This window comes from Cottoperca gobio, chromosome 5 (genome assembly GCF_900634415.1).
Source record: "Cottoperca gobio chromosome 5, fCotGob3.1, whole genome shotgun sequence".
NCBI classification, from domain to species: domain Eukaryota; kingdom Metazoa; phylum Chordata; class Actinopteri; order Perciformes; family Bovichtidae; genus Cottoperca; species Cottoperca gobio.
This window is the reverse complement of record NC_041359.1, coordinates 18,536,236-18,556,838: the sequence shown is the minus strand read 5'-3', so window position 1 is coordinate 18,556,838 and position 20,603 is coordinate 18,536,236. Positions and strand designations below refer to the sequence as shown.

The 20,603-nt window shown below is 38.1% G+C and overlaps 3 protein-coding genes across 8 annotated transcripts; 1 reads left to right on the top strand and 2 right to left on the bottom strand.

Moving 5' to 3' along the window:
• Positions 1–292: 292 nt before the first annotated feature.
• Positions 293–6,993, bottom strand: prkag1 (protein kinase, AMP-activated, gamma 1 non-catalytic subunit). Its single transcript, XM_029432323.1, has 13 exons — positions 6,826–6,993; positions 5,752–5,803; positions 5,574–5,674; positions 5,402–5,483; positions 5,253–5,311; positions 4,651–4,696; positions 4,510–4,564; positions 3,875–4,001; positions 3,529–3,694; positions 3,396–3,433; positions 2,867–3,013; positions 2,195–2,294; positions 293–1,965 (listed from the first exon to the last, which is right to left on the bottom strand). Exons 1-13 carry the CDS (start codon positions 6,832–6,834, stop codon positions 1,955–1,957), a joined length of 993 nt encoding a protein of 330 aa, XP_029288183.1. The 5' UTR covers positions 6,835–6,993; the 3' UTR covers positions 293–1,954.
• Positions 6,994–7,225: 232 nt separating this feature from the next.
• On the bottom strand, positions 7,226–12,298 carry rhebl1 (Ras homolog, mTORC1 binding like 1). The gene is made up of 8 exons (XM_029432624.1): positions 11,883–12,298; positions 10,662–10,733; positions 10,484–10,551; positions 10,051–10,133; positions 9,555–9,611; positions 9,405–9,452; positions 9,081–9,162; positions 7,226–8,949 (listed from the first exon to the last, which is right to left on the bottom strand). Exons 1-8 carry the CDS (start codon positions 11,932–11,934, stop codon positions 8,857–8,859), a joined length of 555 nt encoding a protein of 184 aa, XP_029288484.1. The 5' UTR covers positions 11,935–12,298; the 3' UTR covers positions 7,226–8,856.
• A 1,279-nt stretch (positions 12,299–13,577) lies between these two features.
• Positions 13,578–20,603, top strand: LOC115008130 (zinc finger protein Eos-like). Of its 6 annotated transcripts, XM_029431464.1 has the most exons (9): positions 13,992–14,313; positions 14,859–14,916; positions 15,008–15,115; positions 15,720–15,974; positions 16,932–17,099; positions 17,196–17,345; positions 17,649–17,780; positions 18,365–18,505; positions 18,581–20,603. In XM_029431464.1, exons 1-9 carry the CDS (start codon positions 14,281–14,283, stop codon positions 19,222–19,224), a joined length of 1,689 nt encoding a protein of 562 aa, XP_029287324.1. In that variant the 5' UTR covers positions 13,992–14,280; the 3' UTR covers positions 19,225–20,603. The 6 variants fall into 6 exon arrangements, with proteins under 6 accessions (XP_029287323.1, XP_029287321.1, XP_029287325.1 ...); XM_029431463.1 differs by lacking the exon at positions 13,992–14,313 and adding an exon at positions 13,578–13,730 and having other exon boundaries at positions 15,011–15,115; positions 18,365–20,603; XM_029431461.1 differs by lacking the exon at positions 13,992–14,313 and adding an exon at positions 13,578–13,730 and having other exon boundaries at positions 18,365–20,603.

Genomic DNA, 20,603 nt, shown 5'->3' with positions numbered 1-20,603 from the left:
TCTGACCAACCCCAACCTTGTATTACAAAGGTTTTCCATATGGAGCATCCAGCTGTCATTTAGTTTAAAGCTGGTTTCCGCTGGCCCCAAGTGGCCAAATAAATATAAATATAATAAAACAGTTAAAGCTGCTTTCATGAATATCTTAAGTTAATGTTAGTGTAAATTAATTTCTCATCAAGCTACCTACATTTCCCTCAGGATCAATAAAGTATCTACCCAGTTACATTCATAGATAAAGTTTATATGTGATGATATAAGATGTATGCATTTAACAATAACACCATATATAACAAACTCAAAAGAATATTTTATTGCTCATCCTTTCAATCTTAATCTCAATGCAGATCACTACAAAAAATGTGCATTTACATGCAGTTGTACATTTTCCATTTCATATACATAGAAACAGGAAGTGTGAATGTTTCTGGCCCAACCTTTTCAGAAAATCGAAAGGAAATGCTGGTATTGAGTGATTTTGATAAAATCCCCTTAAGACAATAAACAGAAAATGGTTGAATAGACGCAGAAGACTTGATGTTCACACACCGACATCAACATAACGCACCAAAGAAGGTAGAAATCAGAAAACAAACGATGCCACAGAAATGTTCATTTGACTAAGTTTTCAAGCTGACAACATTTCCAAAAACATGAGATTTTGCAGCAGTGAAGCAATAAGCAAGTCCCTTTAACGCTAATAATGCCAACACCCAAAGTGTGAGTAACAAAACGGGCAGAGAAAAAATCCTAAAATAAAATTTACAATTAATTAGAAATGTTGTTATACATGACAACACAGACAAAATGGCAAAACAGAACCCAGAAATATCCAGAGCTTGTGCCTTAAAAGAGGATACCGCACAATTATTTTGTCTCAAACGGCAGAAATTCTATTTTATTTTATTTCAGACTAGAGCTGCAACGATAAGTCAACTAAATGAATCAATTGACACAAAAAATAATCGCCAACTATTTTGATGATAAATTAATTTTTCATGCAAAAATGGTAGAAAATACTGTTTTGTTAGTTGCAGCTCTATTTCAGACACATCGGTCCATGCTCTTCCAGTTTTGCTACACAACAGATTAAAACCTGAGCCCTTGAATTCTTCACACAATGGTAACTGTGGTACTTTTTTAATTCAGTTAATTAAAACTGGCCTTATTTCTTTTGGATTGGTCCTGAAACCTGCATAAGTCCTGCTTTATTAAAGATATAGTGACTCTTTTCTGTGAAATCATTTTCTAATTGACCAGTGCTTTCTAGATCTAGTGTTTGAATGATAAATTAAGCTAGATCACTTATATAATCTTCACACAAAAGTAGCATGAAGCTATTGTATGATAAATACAAACACATAAATAATTATGTAACCATCAACGTCTTTTCAAATTGGTAGAAAATACAACCGCATTTAAATAATCAAACTAGTTGGATAAAATTATCATTTAAGATGGAAAACACCATACTACGTAGGTCTTTACCTGTAGTTGTACACAGAACAGGCCTCAAACAAATGTTTAAAATGACCTTTACACAGGCTTTATGTGCATCGAGGTTTCAGCCTTATTATAGAAATGAAATGCTGCCAACAAAAGGCAATACAGGTAAATCAGATTTCCTCTATCTTGTGACATAATTTATACTAACAGGAATACATTTGCAATCAAAGCCAAAATGAATGATGTCTCTTGTGCTTTTACACCTCTCGCTGCTTGGAATTTGGCTCAATTTACGGCTTCTGTAGGTCATGGGCTACTACAATATTATATTGCTGCATTGCTAAAGCTTCATATTTCTGCAGGGAGGGAGAAGTCTTCATGTATGAATATAGGGAAGTCTAGTTACAGGAGATGGGTGATGCTACTTCAACATACACATGTCTGTTCTTTCTCCTTTTGCTCCGACCTCCTCTTAAAACTGTAGCCTTTCCTTGTTAGAGAAACTTCCTCAAACTGTGCCTGTGGACAGAGAAATCAAAATCATTTATCATTAACATATTTAGTAGAGATGCACAGATATACATTTTCTTGGCCGATTTCCAATTTGTTGACCTGCCTGAGCTGCGATTACTCTGAGCAGCATGCATGGCAATGAATTATAATATCATTTGAGACATATGAGCCTGTTTCAATCGCCGCATCTCTAATATTTAGGAAAATGTGTGAATGATTACACAACTGTACTTACCCTCTTCACCATCAGTCAGCACTAGTGCCTGGAGAATATCTGAGAGGGACACAATTCCCTTCACCACGTCCTGCTCGTCCACAACCACCAGCCTGTGTACCTGAAGGACGCACAGGAGGACCATCAACGTTACTTTTACCTCTGGAAAATAGTATTTCTTTAATGGCCAGGAGAATGTATAAAGTAACTGGTAGTTGACAATAGACAGATGTCCCTCAACAAAAAAATCCAAATGAAATCGAACATTTTAACATAAGTTTGAGAAAATTGGCAAAAGAAAATGCAAAGGAATGCTTGTTCCATCCACTGCCGGATGAAGAAGGAGGCGCAACAAGGTGGCGTGATTAAAAGAGCATCAGTCGAACCGCAAACGGTGAACAACAATATAGAAAACTCAATGGCAATATGACATTTCTGTTGGTTTCATGTATTAATGTGAGGAAGGTTTCATCTGTGTGGAGCGATGAGGAGACTGATTTACTGTTTCATCTCCGCAGCGGAGCAGAAGCTTCAGTGGACGTTGAATTTACATGAATTTAAGTGTGGAGGAACATTTCAGACACATTGTCATAGGCTATTTAAACTCTGGACAGTAACAGCCAAAAGCAACAGGGGGCAAACCAGCAACAAGAGATGGCTACTTGGTGACGCATAATGACATCCAACCCTCACCTCGGCCTCCACCAGTCTGTTGATGATGGCCTCCAGGGTGTCGTTCCTGTTGCAGGTCAGCACTCCTTCAAAGTACTGAGAACGATGCTGCAAGGCTTTGGTCACTGTCAAATCCAGGTTGTTGTATGTCTTCTCTGCTGCCAGGTTCTGTATCAACACAGGTCTTCAGGTTACATTTTACACACACACACATCTTCAGTAAGGCTGGGTGGTATAAATCCTCTATCACACTATATATATATATATATATATATATATATATATATATATATATATATATATATATATATATATATATATATATATATAATATTATATTCCAATATTTTCCAAAGATCTGCTGGCTAAAGCTTCTGAAATGTCATGATTTGATGCTTTTCTTTATCATATCCAATTGTAAAGTGAATATTTTGAAGTGCTGGTCAAATAAGGCAAGCAATTTGAAAGCATCATCTTGGGCTTCGGGATACAGGCATCTTTGACTATGTGCTTTTAAGCAAAAGAAAAGGATAAAAGACACATAACTTACTATAACATCAAATTTTGAGTATATATCCACCACTCGACCTGCAAGAGAGGCAGCATATTAGTACACAAAAGCAAAATTCAAGAGGCCAGTTTTTCAAAATCAACAAGGATGTCATTTCAACCAGCCCACATACCTTTGTCATCCACAACGGGGAGCGCCGACACTCGCTGCTCAACAAAAATACCCAGCGCCGTGTACAACGGTGTGTCTGTGCGGACCACTGCTATGTTCTGGAATGTTCCGATGTTCAGGTCCTCTAAGGTTCGTCTCAAGAACGAAGGTTTTGGCATCTCTGATATCTGGAAATAATAACAAAAGATTGTGGGAGAATGGCTTTGTAAAACAGTGTTATAATAATCACTTTTCCTTAACTGTTTAAGTCTTTACTCTGTACTAGACATCAGCAATGTTATTATCAGACTCAAAACTGAAAATAATGTAAAGTATTAAGTAGTAAGGAGAGAAACCAAAAGACTTACAAAAAGCTTCAAGAACTTGAGAATCCTCTTGTGTGTGAGAATATAGAGCGTGTTCCCTGTCAGGGGGTCGATTACAGGCAGTCTGTGGATCTTATTCTTTAGCAGGGATGATACTGCATCATACAAACTGTGACAGTGAAGTTCAGAGAGGACCAAGTTAATCAAGATAAAAAGATGAGATAAAAAGGGAAAAAAGCTACGATATATTTACTAATGTTACTTTGTCAACTGTTGGTATCTTGGCACGGTAATTGAAGCGTTCAAACGATAAATGATGGGAACTAACAAAACTTCATATCTCCCAGCAACTTTATTTAGACAACAAAAAGTTACTATTGGAAATATTGATAACTTCATGCCGTTATTAATACGTTTCTATCAATCACAGAAAAGCTGCTTGTAGCCTCAGTTTAATTCCAAGTAGCGTTTGATATCTGCCTCTATTAACAGAGACTCGGGTCAAGAAAATAAGGTGTGAAGGAACATTTCAGACGCCTCTTTGTACTTCAACAACATCTGCTGGGAAAAGGCCAAGCCTTTAAGGGTTACTGCCAAAGGTACGCAACATCTGTTTGTTCAGAAAAGTGAAGTTTCACACCAACAATAACATTTAAATAATAATAATTATAACTCACCTCGCATTGGGAGATATGCTAACCAAGGGCTTAAAAGAGTCTTGAAGGTACAACTCTATAACAAACCAAAACAGGACAATATAGTCAAGACGGTCAAGTCAATGTAAAGAAGTACATTACATCTTAATTCAAATGTATCACCTCTCCATGTTTCAATTTTGTGTTCCTCCAACTCATATATCTGAACCTGAAAGATAACAAAGAGAAGAAGAAATCAAGAAGGGCTGCAACTAATGATTATTTTCATTATCGATTAATCTTCAGATTACTTTTCTAGATTAATAGATTAATCATATGGTCCATATAATGTCAGAAAATAGTGAAAAGTGTCCATCCCAGATTCTCAAAGTCCAAGGTGACTTTTTTAAGTGTCTTGTTTTGTCAGTCCAAAACCCAAAAAGAATACTTTTGATATGATAAAAAAAAAACTGAGAAAAGCAGGAAATCTCCATATTTTAGAGGCTGAAAACTGTATTTTCTGCCATTTTTGCATGAAAAATTACTTTAACAATAAATCTTTTATCAAAATAGTTGGCGATTATTTTTCTGTCGATCAACTAATGGCTTAGTCAACTAATCAGTTGCAGCTCTAGAATCAAGACAAGCTTGAAAAGTTACACGGACACATTTGGAAACATTAGATAAAACACTATATGACAAAACAAGCTTGTAGTTCTGAGATTTAATGTTACACCTAATCTTACAATACTAAAAGTATAAACATTTAGTGTCCACCATCTTACCAATGGAGATTTGTAGTAGCGATGTAGGATGTTAATAAAGTCTGTGATGGTCAGCATACCTGCGGAGATGCATGAGAAGAATCAAGTCAGTCAGTCATTTATTTTATTTTACACAGAATGAAAGTGTGCCAAATGAAAATTGCCCTTACCAACGAAGCACTGCTTTTTGCTGTCCCACAGAGGCGCTGCTCTTACCCCATTAGAAACGAGGGCAAAAAAAGCTTTCTTGACCTAAAGATAATTACAGCAAACATTGTTTTTGTTTAAATTAGCCGATAGCAGATCGATTCAATTTTTTCAGATTCAAAGGTTTTGCTTTACCTGGAGTGATGTATCGAACACAACCAGTTTGGAGCTGGTAGGTACGAGGTCATAACACCGGTGGGACTTCATAAACCTTGTGTACACATTGTGCTCTGGATCTGAAGGAATGACAGAGACTATTGAGGACAAACTGTTGGCTGTTTTTTAACATCACTGAATTATATAAATCCTTTACCCTCTATGATGGGGTCCTTTTTGCCCTCAAGATCATCAATAGCCAATGGAATCTGAAATGGAAGATAACGGTCATTAAACTATGCAGCCTCCAAAACAAGTGAATGTGAATGTGTTATTCAAAAGCCTGTTGACATGGCTAAATAATCCCCAGCCTTGCTACTGTATTAATCCCATCAGGGTTAGGGCACTGGGCAACAACACTGATTAAACTAGGCATATGGTTTAAAATGTTTATGACAAGCGGTTAGGTACCTTAACATTGTTATGTTTATGTTTAATGTTGTTATAATTCAAACTGTTGTATTGAAGTTGGTATTAAGATGGCTGGGTTCATCTTAAATTAACATTAAGTGGAGCATGTAGGTAGGAATGTGTATATTGTAAGCATGCATGAGCCAGATTTAACGTTATGTTCAATGTGTGTTCATCAAAGTCTCACTAACAACTTGTCTTCAGCATTTTTACCCTGGACATATGGCACACAAAGTTGATGATGTAGCTAATTATCTGTAGCTACGTATGATGTCAGCTAGTTTAACAACAAGTAACTTCAGCTAAGCACAGCCGTTTACTTGAGTGAGCATTGTAAAACATGGATATAAATGTATTTATTGTTATGAACGATTCCTTTGACAGCACTGATACAATATAACCTGGGCCTCATTTGCAAGCCGACAGACAGTGTTGTCGCTTTGTACAAAACCATAATAATAATAGCATTAGCATTAAGCTAGCTGCTAGTCTGTTGACATTAACCAGTCAATCGAGGTGACTTTTCACTTCGGTTGCCCTGGTGAGGCATTATATGACATTATGTCTTGTTTATCTTAACTGACTAGTACTTATACACCCCTACCGGGGATGAAAACACAGTTATGTTTCTTCCCAACAGTTGACTACAGTTACAAACAAGTGAGCTAACATTAGATTCAGAACTACTGCAAAGACTTAGCTAACTTAGTTAGCTGCTACCATTAGCGTGCTCCGGAAAGTCACGTTATAACTTAGGGTGGATAGGGTTTGTTAGAAAGCTAACTATCTACACTTGCTTAAGTTCTCTAGATAAACTTACACACTCCATATTCCATTCGCGGTTTCTCCTTCCTGTAGCCGGGTTTGTTTGGCAGGATCCTGCGGTAAGAAACACGCAGATCTTCAACTACAACTCGCAATGAGCAACTTGAATGGCTGTACAGTCGTTACCGTATTTCATGTAGTGTTAACGCACCACAATCTGATGTCTGAAGCGGACCGTAGGTCAACCCCCGACACTATGATGCTGTGTATGCTTACATACCATATACAGATATTTAGCGTGGCTGTGAAGTTACAGTTTAGCCCAATGACCAGTTATTGTAGAGCATCAACATATACCACTCCACTGTAAACTGCCGTAATATACTGTATATCGCCGACCCGGTTGTTTCCTACTTTTAGCGACTAATTATCCAGCCAAGCACAATGACACAGCAAATGAGTAACAGATTTATTTATATACAAAACTGTTTACAGCAAGATTTCTGAATCAACATTGACCCACAAGTGGATATTGGTGTTCAGGTGCACAACACCACCGGCACCGTGGTATCAAGTCAACAGAAGGAAAAAAAAACATACCCTTCAAGAGCACCTTGAGCCATGAAGGGAAGTATATGAGGGAGTTTGAGGAACTGTAAGGCACAAGACACAGCATCACCAGCTATTGTTCAACCATCATCAATCAATCAACTACTTTCTCAGTAAAGCACTTGATAAAAAAAAGAAGTTACAATTACCCACTACAGGTATAACATGAGGATTATGGGGTGAAATCCACATTGTGTCATGTCTTTGTAAGGCTACAGGATCTAAGAAAAACAACTCATTAAGGATCTCAAGCATCTGACAGTGATCATGCAAATCCTCCATGTTAATTAAATGGACTGCATGCCATCCTGGCTTTGTTCAATCCAGCCAGCATGAACCATCAAATCAAAGTCATTAGCTCAAAGATTACTAACTCTGTAGCCTTCAGCCACTTAAATAGTCTTACGCAGTGTTAAAATGCACTTAAATTGCAACTCAACAATGTTCATAATTATAACGCATTTATAAGAATATAATCTACTTAGGATATTGAAGGGAGAGTAAACCTGCACCACTCAAAATATAACCAATAGTATCAAACCAATTTTTAAGATTCTATTTATATTGTATAAAAAGGCCATAACTGGTAAATACCAAAGATCTATACCAATCTATACTAAATGTCTCTGAGGGTGGTCCATAATGTAACATCTTTATTACAGTCAATAAGGAGAAATTAAACTGTAGAAACAATGGAAGAGGACTAATCTGCCTCGCAGAAGAGCTTAAAATGTGAGTTGTTAGATATACAATTAGATCCCTCCATCGTGAAGACAAAGATCAAGAGTTCATTGGTGAAAGGTACCTGAAGATAAATTGATAGAAATTACAGTGAGAAAAACTGTGAAACCAGTGAAATTTCTTAAGTGAAATCTCATTCGAGGGTGTTCAAGGAACTCCATTTGTGAGCGATACTGACATTTTAACACCACATTTAAAGCAATGTGAACTGTGACTCTCAATCACTGTCAAAAAAAGACCTATTGAAATACCAGTCCTTAAAAGATTATTAACCAGCCCTACCTGTACAGTAACTCAACTATTCAAAGAGTTAAAATATAAGCCAATGATGTCTCAAACATCAGATTTAGAAGTAGTTATTACCATAATACTTTCATGAAAGATTTGATGCAATTAATTGGGACCAAAATGTTTTTTTTTCTGAGCATTTGGTTTAAGATTTTGCCCAGTTTTAGATTACATTTCAATATTTAAAGAAAGTGTTCAATGACGGTGCTTCTTTGTCTAAAACAAATATTAATCTTGCTCTTATAAAACTTCTCCCTGTGGTTACAATTAGTGGGATAGTTTATCAACTGTCTGGGCAGTTGCCTTGCTATGTAAATCAATCAAGTATCACAATGGAGTAGAAAAAATCCACTGCAGTGTCTTGGTGTCGGTGAGGTCACAATTGGCAAGCTGGTGAAGTTGTGCCTCGTCTTCAGCAAATGAGCTTACTGATGTCCCGGATACACTTTTACATCACAGCACACTTCTTCTCCTCTGGAGGGGCATTTCCATCAGCTTTCTCCATCTCCAAAATGATCCGCTTGAAAACCTCCACAGCAGTCTGCATTGCAAAAATATTGTCATCAGATGATGAAGCATATTGAAATGAATTGAAGTGTGAATCTATGTCAGAATTAGTATTGTGGACTGCATTGATGAGTTGGTAATATTCAAAGAGATATCCGTCATTACCTCATTCTCCTTGGCTGAGGACTCCATGAATGCAGCACCCCAGGAATCAGCCAATTTCTTTCCCTCCTCTGGCTTGATAACCCTGAGAAAAATGTAATGGAAACTTGCAATTACTGAAAACCCCATTTGTATTGTATTTGGCTAAACAGGCAATACATGTTAACAGGATCCATTCATTGGTTTTGCTCTTTTATCATTATCATTAAACACGCTTGTCATGAAAAATGTCGTAAAAATATTTTTAAGAACAAAAAGTCAGATCGTATCAGTGTTCTTTTTTATTGACAGTAACAACATTATACGGTTTTCAATAATCTTCTTTACCTTTCCATGTGGAGATCTTTTTTGTTCCCTACAAGAACAGTTGGGACCCTTTAAAAAAAAAAGGAAAACAAACCTGGTTAAAAGAAAATCACTTGAAAGATTATAGACAATTTTGGAAGCATTGAATTTTAAAGATCAAACTAAACTTACTGAATCTTCCCAACCATGTCTAGCAGCTTGTCGTGTAGAGCCTGCACAACTTCAAAACTGAACAGAGACAGAAATCAAAGTACTTTTAGATACTGATCTAAGTGTAGTCAGTATGTAACTCTAACGTGTTACTTACTAATTTACTATTACACTGCCAGTCCAAAAAACCCTATACTTTGGCATGTTTGGTTAAAGAAATGGGCAGGCACTCAATGAAGTTGAAAACAAGCCCAAAAACTACAAATGCTAAAAAATAAACATTATAAACCTAAAGTATATGGTATTAGATAAACACAACAGTGGGTTTAACCCTTGTAAATCTCTGGGGTTTAGGATGAATGCATCACGTAACAGTAAAGTATGTAAATCTTAGAACATAATCCTACAATAAATTGTAAGACACATAAAGGTTTATCTACATAACATAGAATATTTTAATAGACTTAACAGTGCATCTCTCATTATTCATACAAATATGAAAAAAACATCAACTTACCTTTTATTGGAAGTCACTGAATAGACAAGGACATAACCATGGATGTCCATCGAGTGGGATTGGTGAAAAATTGAGTACTCATCCTACAGACAGAAGGAAGGTATTATAATCTCATTGGGCATGACCGTTACCAAACACAACACATTATTAAATGGATTCAGACATACAAGGCTATAGCGTCTAACTGGCACTTTCAATTAAATAGATAACTTGTCAATCTGTCATCAGAGTTCATGTCATAATACCAGCCTGTGTTAGCTTCATTTAAAAAAACTCAAAAGAAGTTTTGAATAGAAAAAAAACATTAACTGGCTGACTAACGCTGAATTGGACGTTCAAGTGTCTCTTAAGACAATTTAACAGATCAGGTATGTTGTTTTAACACCAAGAGTTAAGAGCTTGTGTCAGATATGGTGGTAGATGAAGAGCTTACTTGTCCAGCTGTATCGACCAGCTGAAGATTGAAGTCTTGACCAGTCACGCTGACCAATTTGTTAAAGGCTGGGGGGAGAGATGAACTGGTTTTACAAAACATTTCTTTACATTAAGCCAAATACATTGTGACTTTCTTTGCTGCAATATCTTACAAACAATCGTATTATGACACATACTGTTTTCGATGGTGGGGTCATAGGAGTCAACAAACTGTCCTTCCACAAACTGTATTGTAAGAGATGACTTTCCTGTGCAGGGCAAAGAAACATAACAAGGTTGTTGTTTGGGATTTACATACAATGTTAAAACTATCTCTTCATAACAATCTGCTACATTAAATCAATGTAACACACACACACACACACACACACACACACACACACAGTGTAGTAGCTTATTAATGCCTTTAAGTCTCAAGATGAAAACCTACACAAGACAAAAACACATTACATGATCAATTGCAAGTATTATACCAAATTATGTGTAAAACTTTGACCTGATCAGAAATTTCAGCTCCATTCCCATGGTAAATGTATTTTATCATACTATATCACATATTTTATTGTGACAATCATCACACAAGATGTAGTGTTCGGGATAGGGTCAGAACTGTTGAGAGCTGTAATTTTGGTGTACTTAATATTATATTAAATACTGTCAGATTTTTTGATGCTAGAGAATCAATTAGATGATACAGACAAAATGTTCGACACATATTGACTGGTGAATTGATAGTACCCTTAAAATACACTATAGTTCAGCAACAGCTGAACAAAATATGTGATTCTCTGTGTATCTACGAGTTATTTGCTTCTATAAAATATATTACAATTTGTGAATGCTATTGATGCTCCATTGTTGGTATTGACTGCTATCACAATGATAAATTAAGTGATAAAGTCTGATAAAAGTTTGCAATTGCAATATAGCTATAAGTTTCGTTTAACACAGAACCTGATTTAACATATAATTTGGCACAACACCGGCATTTCAAAATATAAACGACTGGTATTCACTTGGTAGGAGGTTGAATATGGTCACAATTCTGGACATTACATACTTGTTGTGTTAGACATGCTAGACTAAAAGTTTCGACATCCACTACTTGGCTCTACACCAGGATGTGGCCGGCTGAGCTAACTTTGTTTTCACAAAACACGTTACAACTAGTAACAGATGGCTATAGCTACACAACGGGATAATGTTGAGTTTTAGTGTGGTTTATTAATCAACATGTTCGGAAAACACACGTAGCACAAAGAAACGTGGACACATGTAATCTAGCGTTACTGGTGTTAGTTGGATACACTAAAGAGGAAAACAAAGCCAGGACGTTAGCCTGTTAGCCAGCTAGCTAACTAAAATTAGCTGTGCACGAGCTCGTGCGCTTTACTCACCTACAGACCTGTAACCTATAACAGCAATCTTTCGATGTTTTGGTTGAGGCATTTTTGTGAAAACGGTTATCAATAGCTTTTATTAATTAAGTACGCCACCTAGTTTTACTATCTAAACAAACTTTTATCGCCACATTCGTCTAACATCACGTGACAACAACAAACTTTTCGGAGCTGCCGCTCGAGCTCTCTGCTGGGCCTCGAGCTGGAAGTTCAGAGTTTAAGTACACAAAGTACAACTCGTATTTATCAAAAAAAAATGTCTCTTTCTGTATCTGATATTTTAATCGAGATCGATCGATAGTTTGAAATGATGAAATTGTCGTTCCAAACTGAAATTGGAAACGAAAAAAACGCTCGCTCAACGCGGTTACGATTAGCGAGTCAAGCTGACGGAAACTGTCATTGTGTAGGCACACCGTCGTAAAAGCAGCCATACGTCATAACTGACACAACTTGTACAGTAGAGGTCACTCTTTGAGCGTCCCAGCATGTTTCTGCCAGCCAGCCTGTTTACACTTTTCCAGACTGACCTTCAAGTCACAATCACTGGTGAAAATGTGAAGTCTTTTCACATTTCATCAACCCTGATATCAACAAGTATGGGTTTCCATTGTTTCAGTAAAGATATAGGTGGACGAAGTATTCAACTCTTTTAGTTAGTAAAAGTAATAATACCACAGTGTAAAAAATTTTAGCATCAAAATATACTTAAATAGTCACATATCTGTTGATTGTTTTAGGGTTTACTGTTTAAGATGAGAATATGCATTCAAACAATTAATACATTTTGGAAAATTGTATTAAAAGCCTGCACCGTTCAGACAATAAAACATCACAATGACAGATTTTCCAATAACACTAACACATTGGATGTGTAGCCTATAACATATAGTAATTTATGGGGTAGTTAAAAAACAAAACTTTGAAAACGCTTTGATGTGGAGTCACCAGAAACAAATGACAATCGATGATGAAGAGTGAGGATTATACACAGAATGAATATATTCCCAATACATCATTTTAGCCCTGCTCTTTCACCTATGTGCCTTAAATGCATTACATAAATTGATACTCTATCTAATTGTAAGCTGCAAATGTATTGGTCAAATGTCATAAATGAAATATAAAAAATGATTAAGCAGATGTGTAAGTTCCAAAAACAATTAGAAATATTTCTTACTTAGTTTTTACTTATGCTGCAAGGAAGAACATTTTATTGCAGTGGAAAAGTACCATCTGTTTAAAGCTGGCAGAGAGTGCTGTCTGGTTTAGAACCAAAATACCTTACATGTGTATCACATTCAAACACAGACCAGTTCTTTAATATTTGGGAACTCTACTTGAACTATGTAGTAGACATACCTTGTGTCTTTGCCACCATGCTGCAGGGATTTTCTTGACTATTCTTATCACACATTATCATTGTAACCTCTGGTGTTGAGTGTATGAATCTGAGCTGCTGTTCTGTGTTTTGGTTTGTTTGTTTATTTCTGTTGTTTAATCTTTTGTACTTTATTCTCTCTTTTGTGGATTCCATAGTGTAGCCATTTTACTTGTTGTACACTTTTTAAAGAAAAACTAATAACTATAATGTTAATGTAAAAAATAACACACACCGCTAAATCTATTCGTGTTAGCGTTGTTTAGTAGATTTGATAGTTGTTCAATGCATATTCGTAGTTCATGTAAATGCATTCACTGTTGCTGGTTGAAAGGCAGCTACATTTGGGATCTAACCGGAAATTGTTTGAAGCTGAAGGTAAACGCTGCCGGGAGATGCTGCCGTCATAAACAGGCAGATGGAAATACAGTATAATCTCACTGAAACGGCCCTGACAGGGACAGGTAATGCCACAGTTACCTGGATAACTGGACAACTTTAAAAGTACTTTTTTATAGTTGACTGCCTCCGCTGTGTTGTGTGGGAAAAGTCAGATTCAGGGCTTTTGGGTGCGCAAGCTAGCTAGCTAACGACTAGGTTAGCCATATCATTTGAGAGGGGGTGGGTGCCATAGCAACCGTTTAGGAAACATTGACTGTGGCTAGCTAATAGTTCAGGCTAACGTTGGTTTGTTGTGCTAGCGATAAACAAGACGTTGTAGAGACTTGAATGTCCAATTTAGCGCCAGTCAGCCAATGCATTTCACAAGTCAACGTTATATACCTTGTGCCATCTCCCATATTACTTAGCTGTAACTTTGCGCTATGCTTTCTAATAAGCTGTCGAGGATGGCATACTGTTTTAACGTTGTAGTGTTGAGTTTAGCTAACTTGGCTAACGGTAATTTCACATGCTAACGTTAGCCACCGAGGCCGACCCGTAAACTTAGGTTACCTCAACGCCTCCGTTATGTAAACGTCAAAGTAAACGCTATCTTTCTTGATTACTATATGCATGTCGGACCGATTTGTCTCAGATGGGCCTAACGTAAGATTAGCCTAAACATTAAGTTACTTTATCAATGTTGTCATGGGTCAAACAGCTGATCGGTAGCTGCTACGATTAGAGTTGGCGCTAACTCAGCTGCTAGTTAACTATTTTCTGGTACGATTAATTAGCTTACACCAGCTAATCTTCAGCACATTTATTATTAGCGCTAGGAGCTAATGTTACAGTTAAATATTGGTTAAGTTCAGAATATGTCTTTATTTAAATTGCACCGACAAGTTGGTAGTTAGCTGACATTCACGTGTGATATCATAACATTTTCGTATTCTTATCCTGAACCTTATCTGAGTTACGTTGTTTTACGCGATACCAATTTAACTTAAACTGTATCAGGGCTTTTTATTTCCTAATGTGACGTCTAATTGGACCTCTACCTGTGAAAACTGTATTTCTTCCTGTTCTACTAATGGGGTGTGCACGACATACGGTTGACGTGATGTTTATTTACGTTTGAATGAACTGGTGGAATGTGTTGGAGAGATAATTAAGTTTGATCTTAACATTTGACACAACTGTTATTTCAGTATTCAGTTTCAACTAGTATGGATGTTGATGACTGCAATGGCCGGTCTTGCATATCAGGTAGGACTTGTTTTCATCACAGATATACTTGCCTTCATTGGTTGGCATGTTGTTCAAATGACAGATCTTGCTTTTTTTCCCTTTTTGATAGCAGCTAGTGGAGACTCTTCAATGGAAAAAGAATTTTCTGGGGCCCTTGGAGGTGCAACAGTGAGCACCCCAAACAGCAAGGAGGCCTCCCCTAGTCGCTCCCTCAGTGGTCAGTGAGAAAATAAGTGTAAATCCCACAAAACATCAAATTCCCAAAGTCACTTCTTTTTTTTGCTCTTAATAAGTAATATAATCTTACTGTGATATGTCAAATGTTTTACATTTTTGCACAAAGGTGTACATAAATAGTTGTCATTGTATTATTCAGATGACACTTAATACATCTATTAATACTAATTTGAGTGTTGGGGCACATTCACAAACATTAGTCCGCTTTATCTAACTCTGGTGCAGTTGGTTTGGGCAGTTGTAAACGCAGTAATCGTACTCTGCGGAACAAAACAAACCGCTTTGGAAACGGTCTAAGACCACCTCTCGCAAGCGGTCTCGGCATAGTGCAGATAAATTACAGTGAGAACATAATCCGACCCAATTGTAGGAAACTTCAATTTCAATCTGATTCAGACTAGGCGAACAGACTATAGTTTGTGAAAGCCCCCTAAATTACTGAGTCATCTCTACATTTATCACATAAGTAATAACATGTAAGCATATGCACACTTGGTTGTCTCTTTCTTTTAAGTCTGGCTATACGCTGGTTAACAGTTTATCTTAATTAAGACCTCCTTTATGTTTGCTCTTTTCCTCTGTAGCTAACTCCATTAAAGTGGAGCTGTACAGTGATGAAGACCCAGGTCGCAGTACTGAAGATGAAAGAGGGGAGCGGGTAGAGGAAGGAGGTTCAGAGCAGGGATCTGAGGCTGTCGGAGGCTACAGGGAGCTCACTAATCCTGAAACCATGCAAGCTGGAGCCACCAGACTTCCAAATGGAAAGCTCAAGTGTGACATCTGTGGAATGATCTGCATTGGGCCTAATGTTCTCATGGTGCACAAACGCAGCCATACAGGTGACTGATCAGTTTAGTTCAGATAAGTCGTCTCTGTGAGACAATATTAGCTTTTTTTGTGAAAGAGATTAGGTTAGATACAGAATATGTCTTTGGTTTTCACATGTATTTGGAATGGAAATTTAGATTTTGTTTTATTGTATACCATTCTTTACACAAGTACTGAACAAAATGTTAACTGTGCAGAGTTGAAACATTGCATGTCCAAACCTATCTGGCCTTTAAAGAAGACTAAATTGCAGATTTTTTCTCCAATTGAATCTGGGTGAAAGAACATTTTTGGATTCTTAACCTAAACATCGCTTACTCTTTTCTGTGAGGCTTGTTCCTACGAGTGTTCCATGTCGGGTTCACCGCTCCCTTAACTGGACAAACTTGTCGTGAAAAGCTTGTTTCAGCCTGATGAACAGCCCCTGTTCATGAGGATGTGTGCATTTGTAAGATTTCATGATGAGCACAATTGATTCACTTGGAATGGCCATAAAAGGGTGTTTGTGGGTGTGATTCATTCACAAAAATGTTATCAAAGAGTAAAAGGAAGTTTTCACACCGTGGAGCCTCAAGTCCTGCTGTTAGAAATCAAAACGCAAAAAGATAATACGTTTAGCTGTGTCAGTAACTATTAAGAGGATCCAAAACAATTATATTAATAATACGGCTGTCATTAGAGCAGCGCCATACTGTGATGAAGAGAGAATGGTTTACATGAAGATGAATGCTAAAAAACATCTTTCTAAAGCAAAGCGTCCCTGACTAATACAAGAATGAGTCAACAGTGTAACAGTCATGGAGATGTATTAGACAAGAGTATACAGTAGGTGATGTCACACTGAACTTCATACAGAGACCATTCTTGTGTGGAAAATTCTCTTAAATGCCACAAGAACAAATCTGTTCATATAACTAATTCTTGATGTAATCAAACAAGTTGGCTTGACAGGTTTGATCTATCTCCAGGTGAGAGACCATTCCAGTGTAATCAGTGTGGCGCCTCCTTCACTCAAAAGGGTAACCTGCTCCGCCACATTAAGCTGCACTCGGGGGAGAAGCCCTTTAAATGTCCCTTCTGCAGCTATGCCTGTCGAAGACGAGACGCGCTTACTGGCCACCTTCGCACTCACGCTGGTAGGACAGGTTCAAGGCTGATAAAAGTTTTTATTTATTGTATGAAGGTGTACAATAATGTGACAATAATGTGCTATCTTCATATTTTCTTCATAGTGTCCTCTCCAACTGTAGGGAAGCCATATAAGTGCAGTTTTTGTGGCCGCAGTTACAAGCAGCAGAGCACCCTGGAGGAGCACCGTGAGCGCACCCACAGCTACTTACAGAGTCTGGAGTCGCAGCAGCCCTCCAGTGCACGGAATCCAGGTACGGTTTCATGGCAGTCATTGAGATGACATGTCAGGGGTAAACAGCATTTTCTGAGATAAGATAGTAACCAAATTCACAATATAGTGTCTTAAATATCAGTTTCCAAAGGGACTTTAGTGGTATCTAGTGTAAACATGTAGTCTACCTCCTAAACAAGGTAATGCATACAAGCCCTCACTTAGTTAATTTTTACCCAAAAGTTGAAAACCAGCGTACAACTTAAACATTTGGGATAAATGTTGTCTGGGTAATAAGAATACCCCCCAGAATAACATTACAATTTGTTTGTACTCTGTGCAGGAGAGGAGGTGAGAGAGCTAGAGTTTATACCAGACTCTCTACTGCAACCCTCCTCAGACAAGATGGCATTTATCGATCGGCTCGCCAACAGCATCACCAAACGCAAGAGATCCACACCACAAAAATTTGTAGGTGAGCATTTGGTCTCAGTGTGGACAGGTTGAGGAAACTGAAAGCCGCATTAATTGGTTTAATTGGATACCACATACAATCGTATTGATCTTTTTGTGCAAGTGATGTGACCGGGCTTTCACAATTTTATGTATCCAAGCTGCACGAGTAGAGGCCGTAGATTCAGACCAAACTTCTGGGCTTTGTTTTCATGTTTATTGATTACTCTTAATAACAAGTGATAAACCGTATCGTCTTAAACCTTATAAAAAGCACCATAGTTGCTACTAAATGCTTTTTGAGTATACTGACTCCAGGTGGCACATCCTGGAGTTTGAGTTGCTGCAACCCTGTCTGGAGGAACAGGTTTGCCAGTTATATAAATAAAATACAGGCATTTTGGAAGGCAATAAAATTAGAACTGGATTTTGAATTAGAACTCCATCCTCATAACCTCCAACCTAATTATGTCATCAATAATTAATCTAAATACCTTGGCAGGCTGTTCATTTACCTGGGCAAGCTGTCTTTTTGAAAATTCAGATTTGACGTTTTCCACCGACTTCAATAGTACAGTATCATAAGATTGTGTTTCTTTATTGCAGGACAGAAGCTCATACGCCTCAATCTTGCAGATGCACCTTATAAACTCAGTGCTGGATTGGATAAAGACGGAGAGATGCACGCAGGGGACCTTGAAACCCTGCACTTCACTGGTCTGGGAGGAGAATACGTGGGTGTAGCAGGTAATGGAGGAGGAGGGGCGTCAGACACACTGAGGCCTCTACACCTTCCCACTACTCACCCTTCATGTTTATCAGAATTCAGGCCGCTCCCCAGCTCTGTCGCTCTAGGCCCGAGGTTGGATTGCACAGGGACTGGAGCTGCGGGTGTCGGGGGAAGGGAGGCGACAGAGGGTCACGAAGACCTACCTGCGAGTCGAAGTCACGCACCCTCACCTAGCAACGGTTGCCAGGACTCTACAGACACAGAGAGCATGCCAGATGAGCTTTGCAACAGTACCGCTCCGACCCTGCACAGCAACAACGGCCATCACCTTCAACACTCAAACAACAACCACCACTCAGCGCCGCCTCCCGTTGCTCATCACAGGAGTCAGGACAGACGCAGTCCCAGCCATGCCAAAGACAGGGAGGTGGAAAGACAGGATGGAGGCCACTCAGCCCTCCCACCTCTTACCCTCGCGCCAACCCCAAGCTCACCTACAGCGCCCTCCTCCACTTCTAGGGAGGCGTTTCGGGTTGTAGACGGGGAGGGGCGAGCTGTGCGCTCTTTTCGTTGCAAGCACTGCCGTGTGCTTTTCCTGGACCATGTCATGTTTACCATCCACATGGGCTGCCACGGTTTTCGTCAGCCTTTCGAGTGTAACATCTGTGGCCACCGCAGCCAGGACCGCTATGAATTTTCTTCACACATCGTCCGAGGGGAGCACATCCTTGACTGAGGATAAAGGGAGGTCAACCAGCTTCATCTAGAGCTATTTTTACACTGAGACAAGGACCTGGCTGAGTTTGGTCTGCACACGAGCTAAAGGAGCCACTGATATGAGTATATGAGTATTTAAAACAGTTAGCATGTCCCAGCATTAATGGCAAGCCCATATGTGTTTTCTAAAAATATAATACTGGTTTATTTTTAAAGCACTTTGAACAATTAATTCAATGTATTCTAAAGTAGATGAAGAGCCAATGCACTTTTTCATCCGCAGATGTGCCTTGCTCCAAAATTCAGGATTCAAACCTGATGCACAAATCACGGTAGACAAATCGGACTTTTGTCCATATTCTGAAAACTGTCCCTTCTTGCGCACTTTAATAGCTTAATGTGAAGTTTATAGGCTCACCTACAATATAATCTGCAGAGATTTTAATCTAAAAGATCCTACTCAATGAAATGATTTCTTAACAAATGTTACGTTCTGCAATTGTTTTCCCAATTTGGGATTGACTGTAATAGATTTTTATAATAAGAAGTGAAGTGCAGACCAAACTCAAAAACCAGGTCCAAGTCGGAATAGATGATTTTGAGGGGTTGTCCGTGAATTAGAAATGCACTTTTGTTTTGTGTGCGTGTGTGAGAGTGAGACAGTGACGGAACCTGCGTGTCATGGAAGTAACCTGCATAAGTAAAGTAGAAAATGAAGGCCTTTGTGTGAATGCTGTGTGCCGTGGTGTATGAAATGTTTGTTTTTCTTTTCTATGACTGCTTTTGTTGCACTGATACCTGCCAGAATACTTTGATTATATTAAACTATTTTATTGAATACATTAATGACCCGCACATTTCTCTCAAAATGTGAGAAAAACTGATGGAAAGTTTTTCTCACTAGGAAAGGAGTACGAGTATCACTGCCACAATTTTAGAGATTACTGCAGAAATTGGGGTATTTACAAGTCGTTGACATTTTCCCTTACATCAAACTGCACACCGACACTATTCTATTTATATTTTAAAACTATTTTGGTGTTATCTCATTATATTGTGCCTTTCTTCACCCTGATCACATCTTCTTGACCAGACTGTCATATCTTGAATCAGGTCATTGTGGGTGAAGTTACAAGATAATTTACTTACTCAAGTTGTTTTCCAGACACAAGTCTCAGTCTGATAACTTTGCACAATATTTATATTCTCCCATTAAACAAAAGTTGGGTTAGGGTTGATTTTCATTGTGTTGGCAAAGAACCAATTGTGCTAATTTATCAAAGACTAAATGTGCATGGCATTTGGCACAAGCTGCTATGACATGAATGAGTGCAGTTATTGACGAGAAAAAAAAAAAAAAAGGATTTTATATTTTATTTAACTTTGAACTAATTTCAG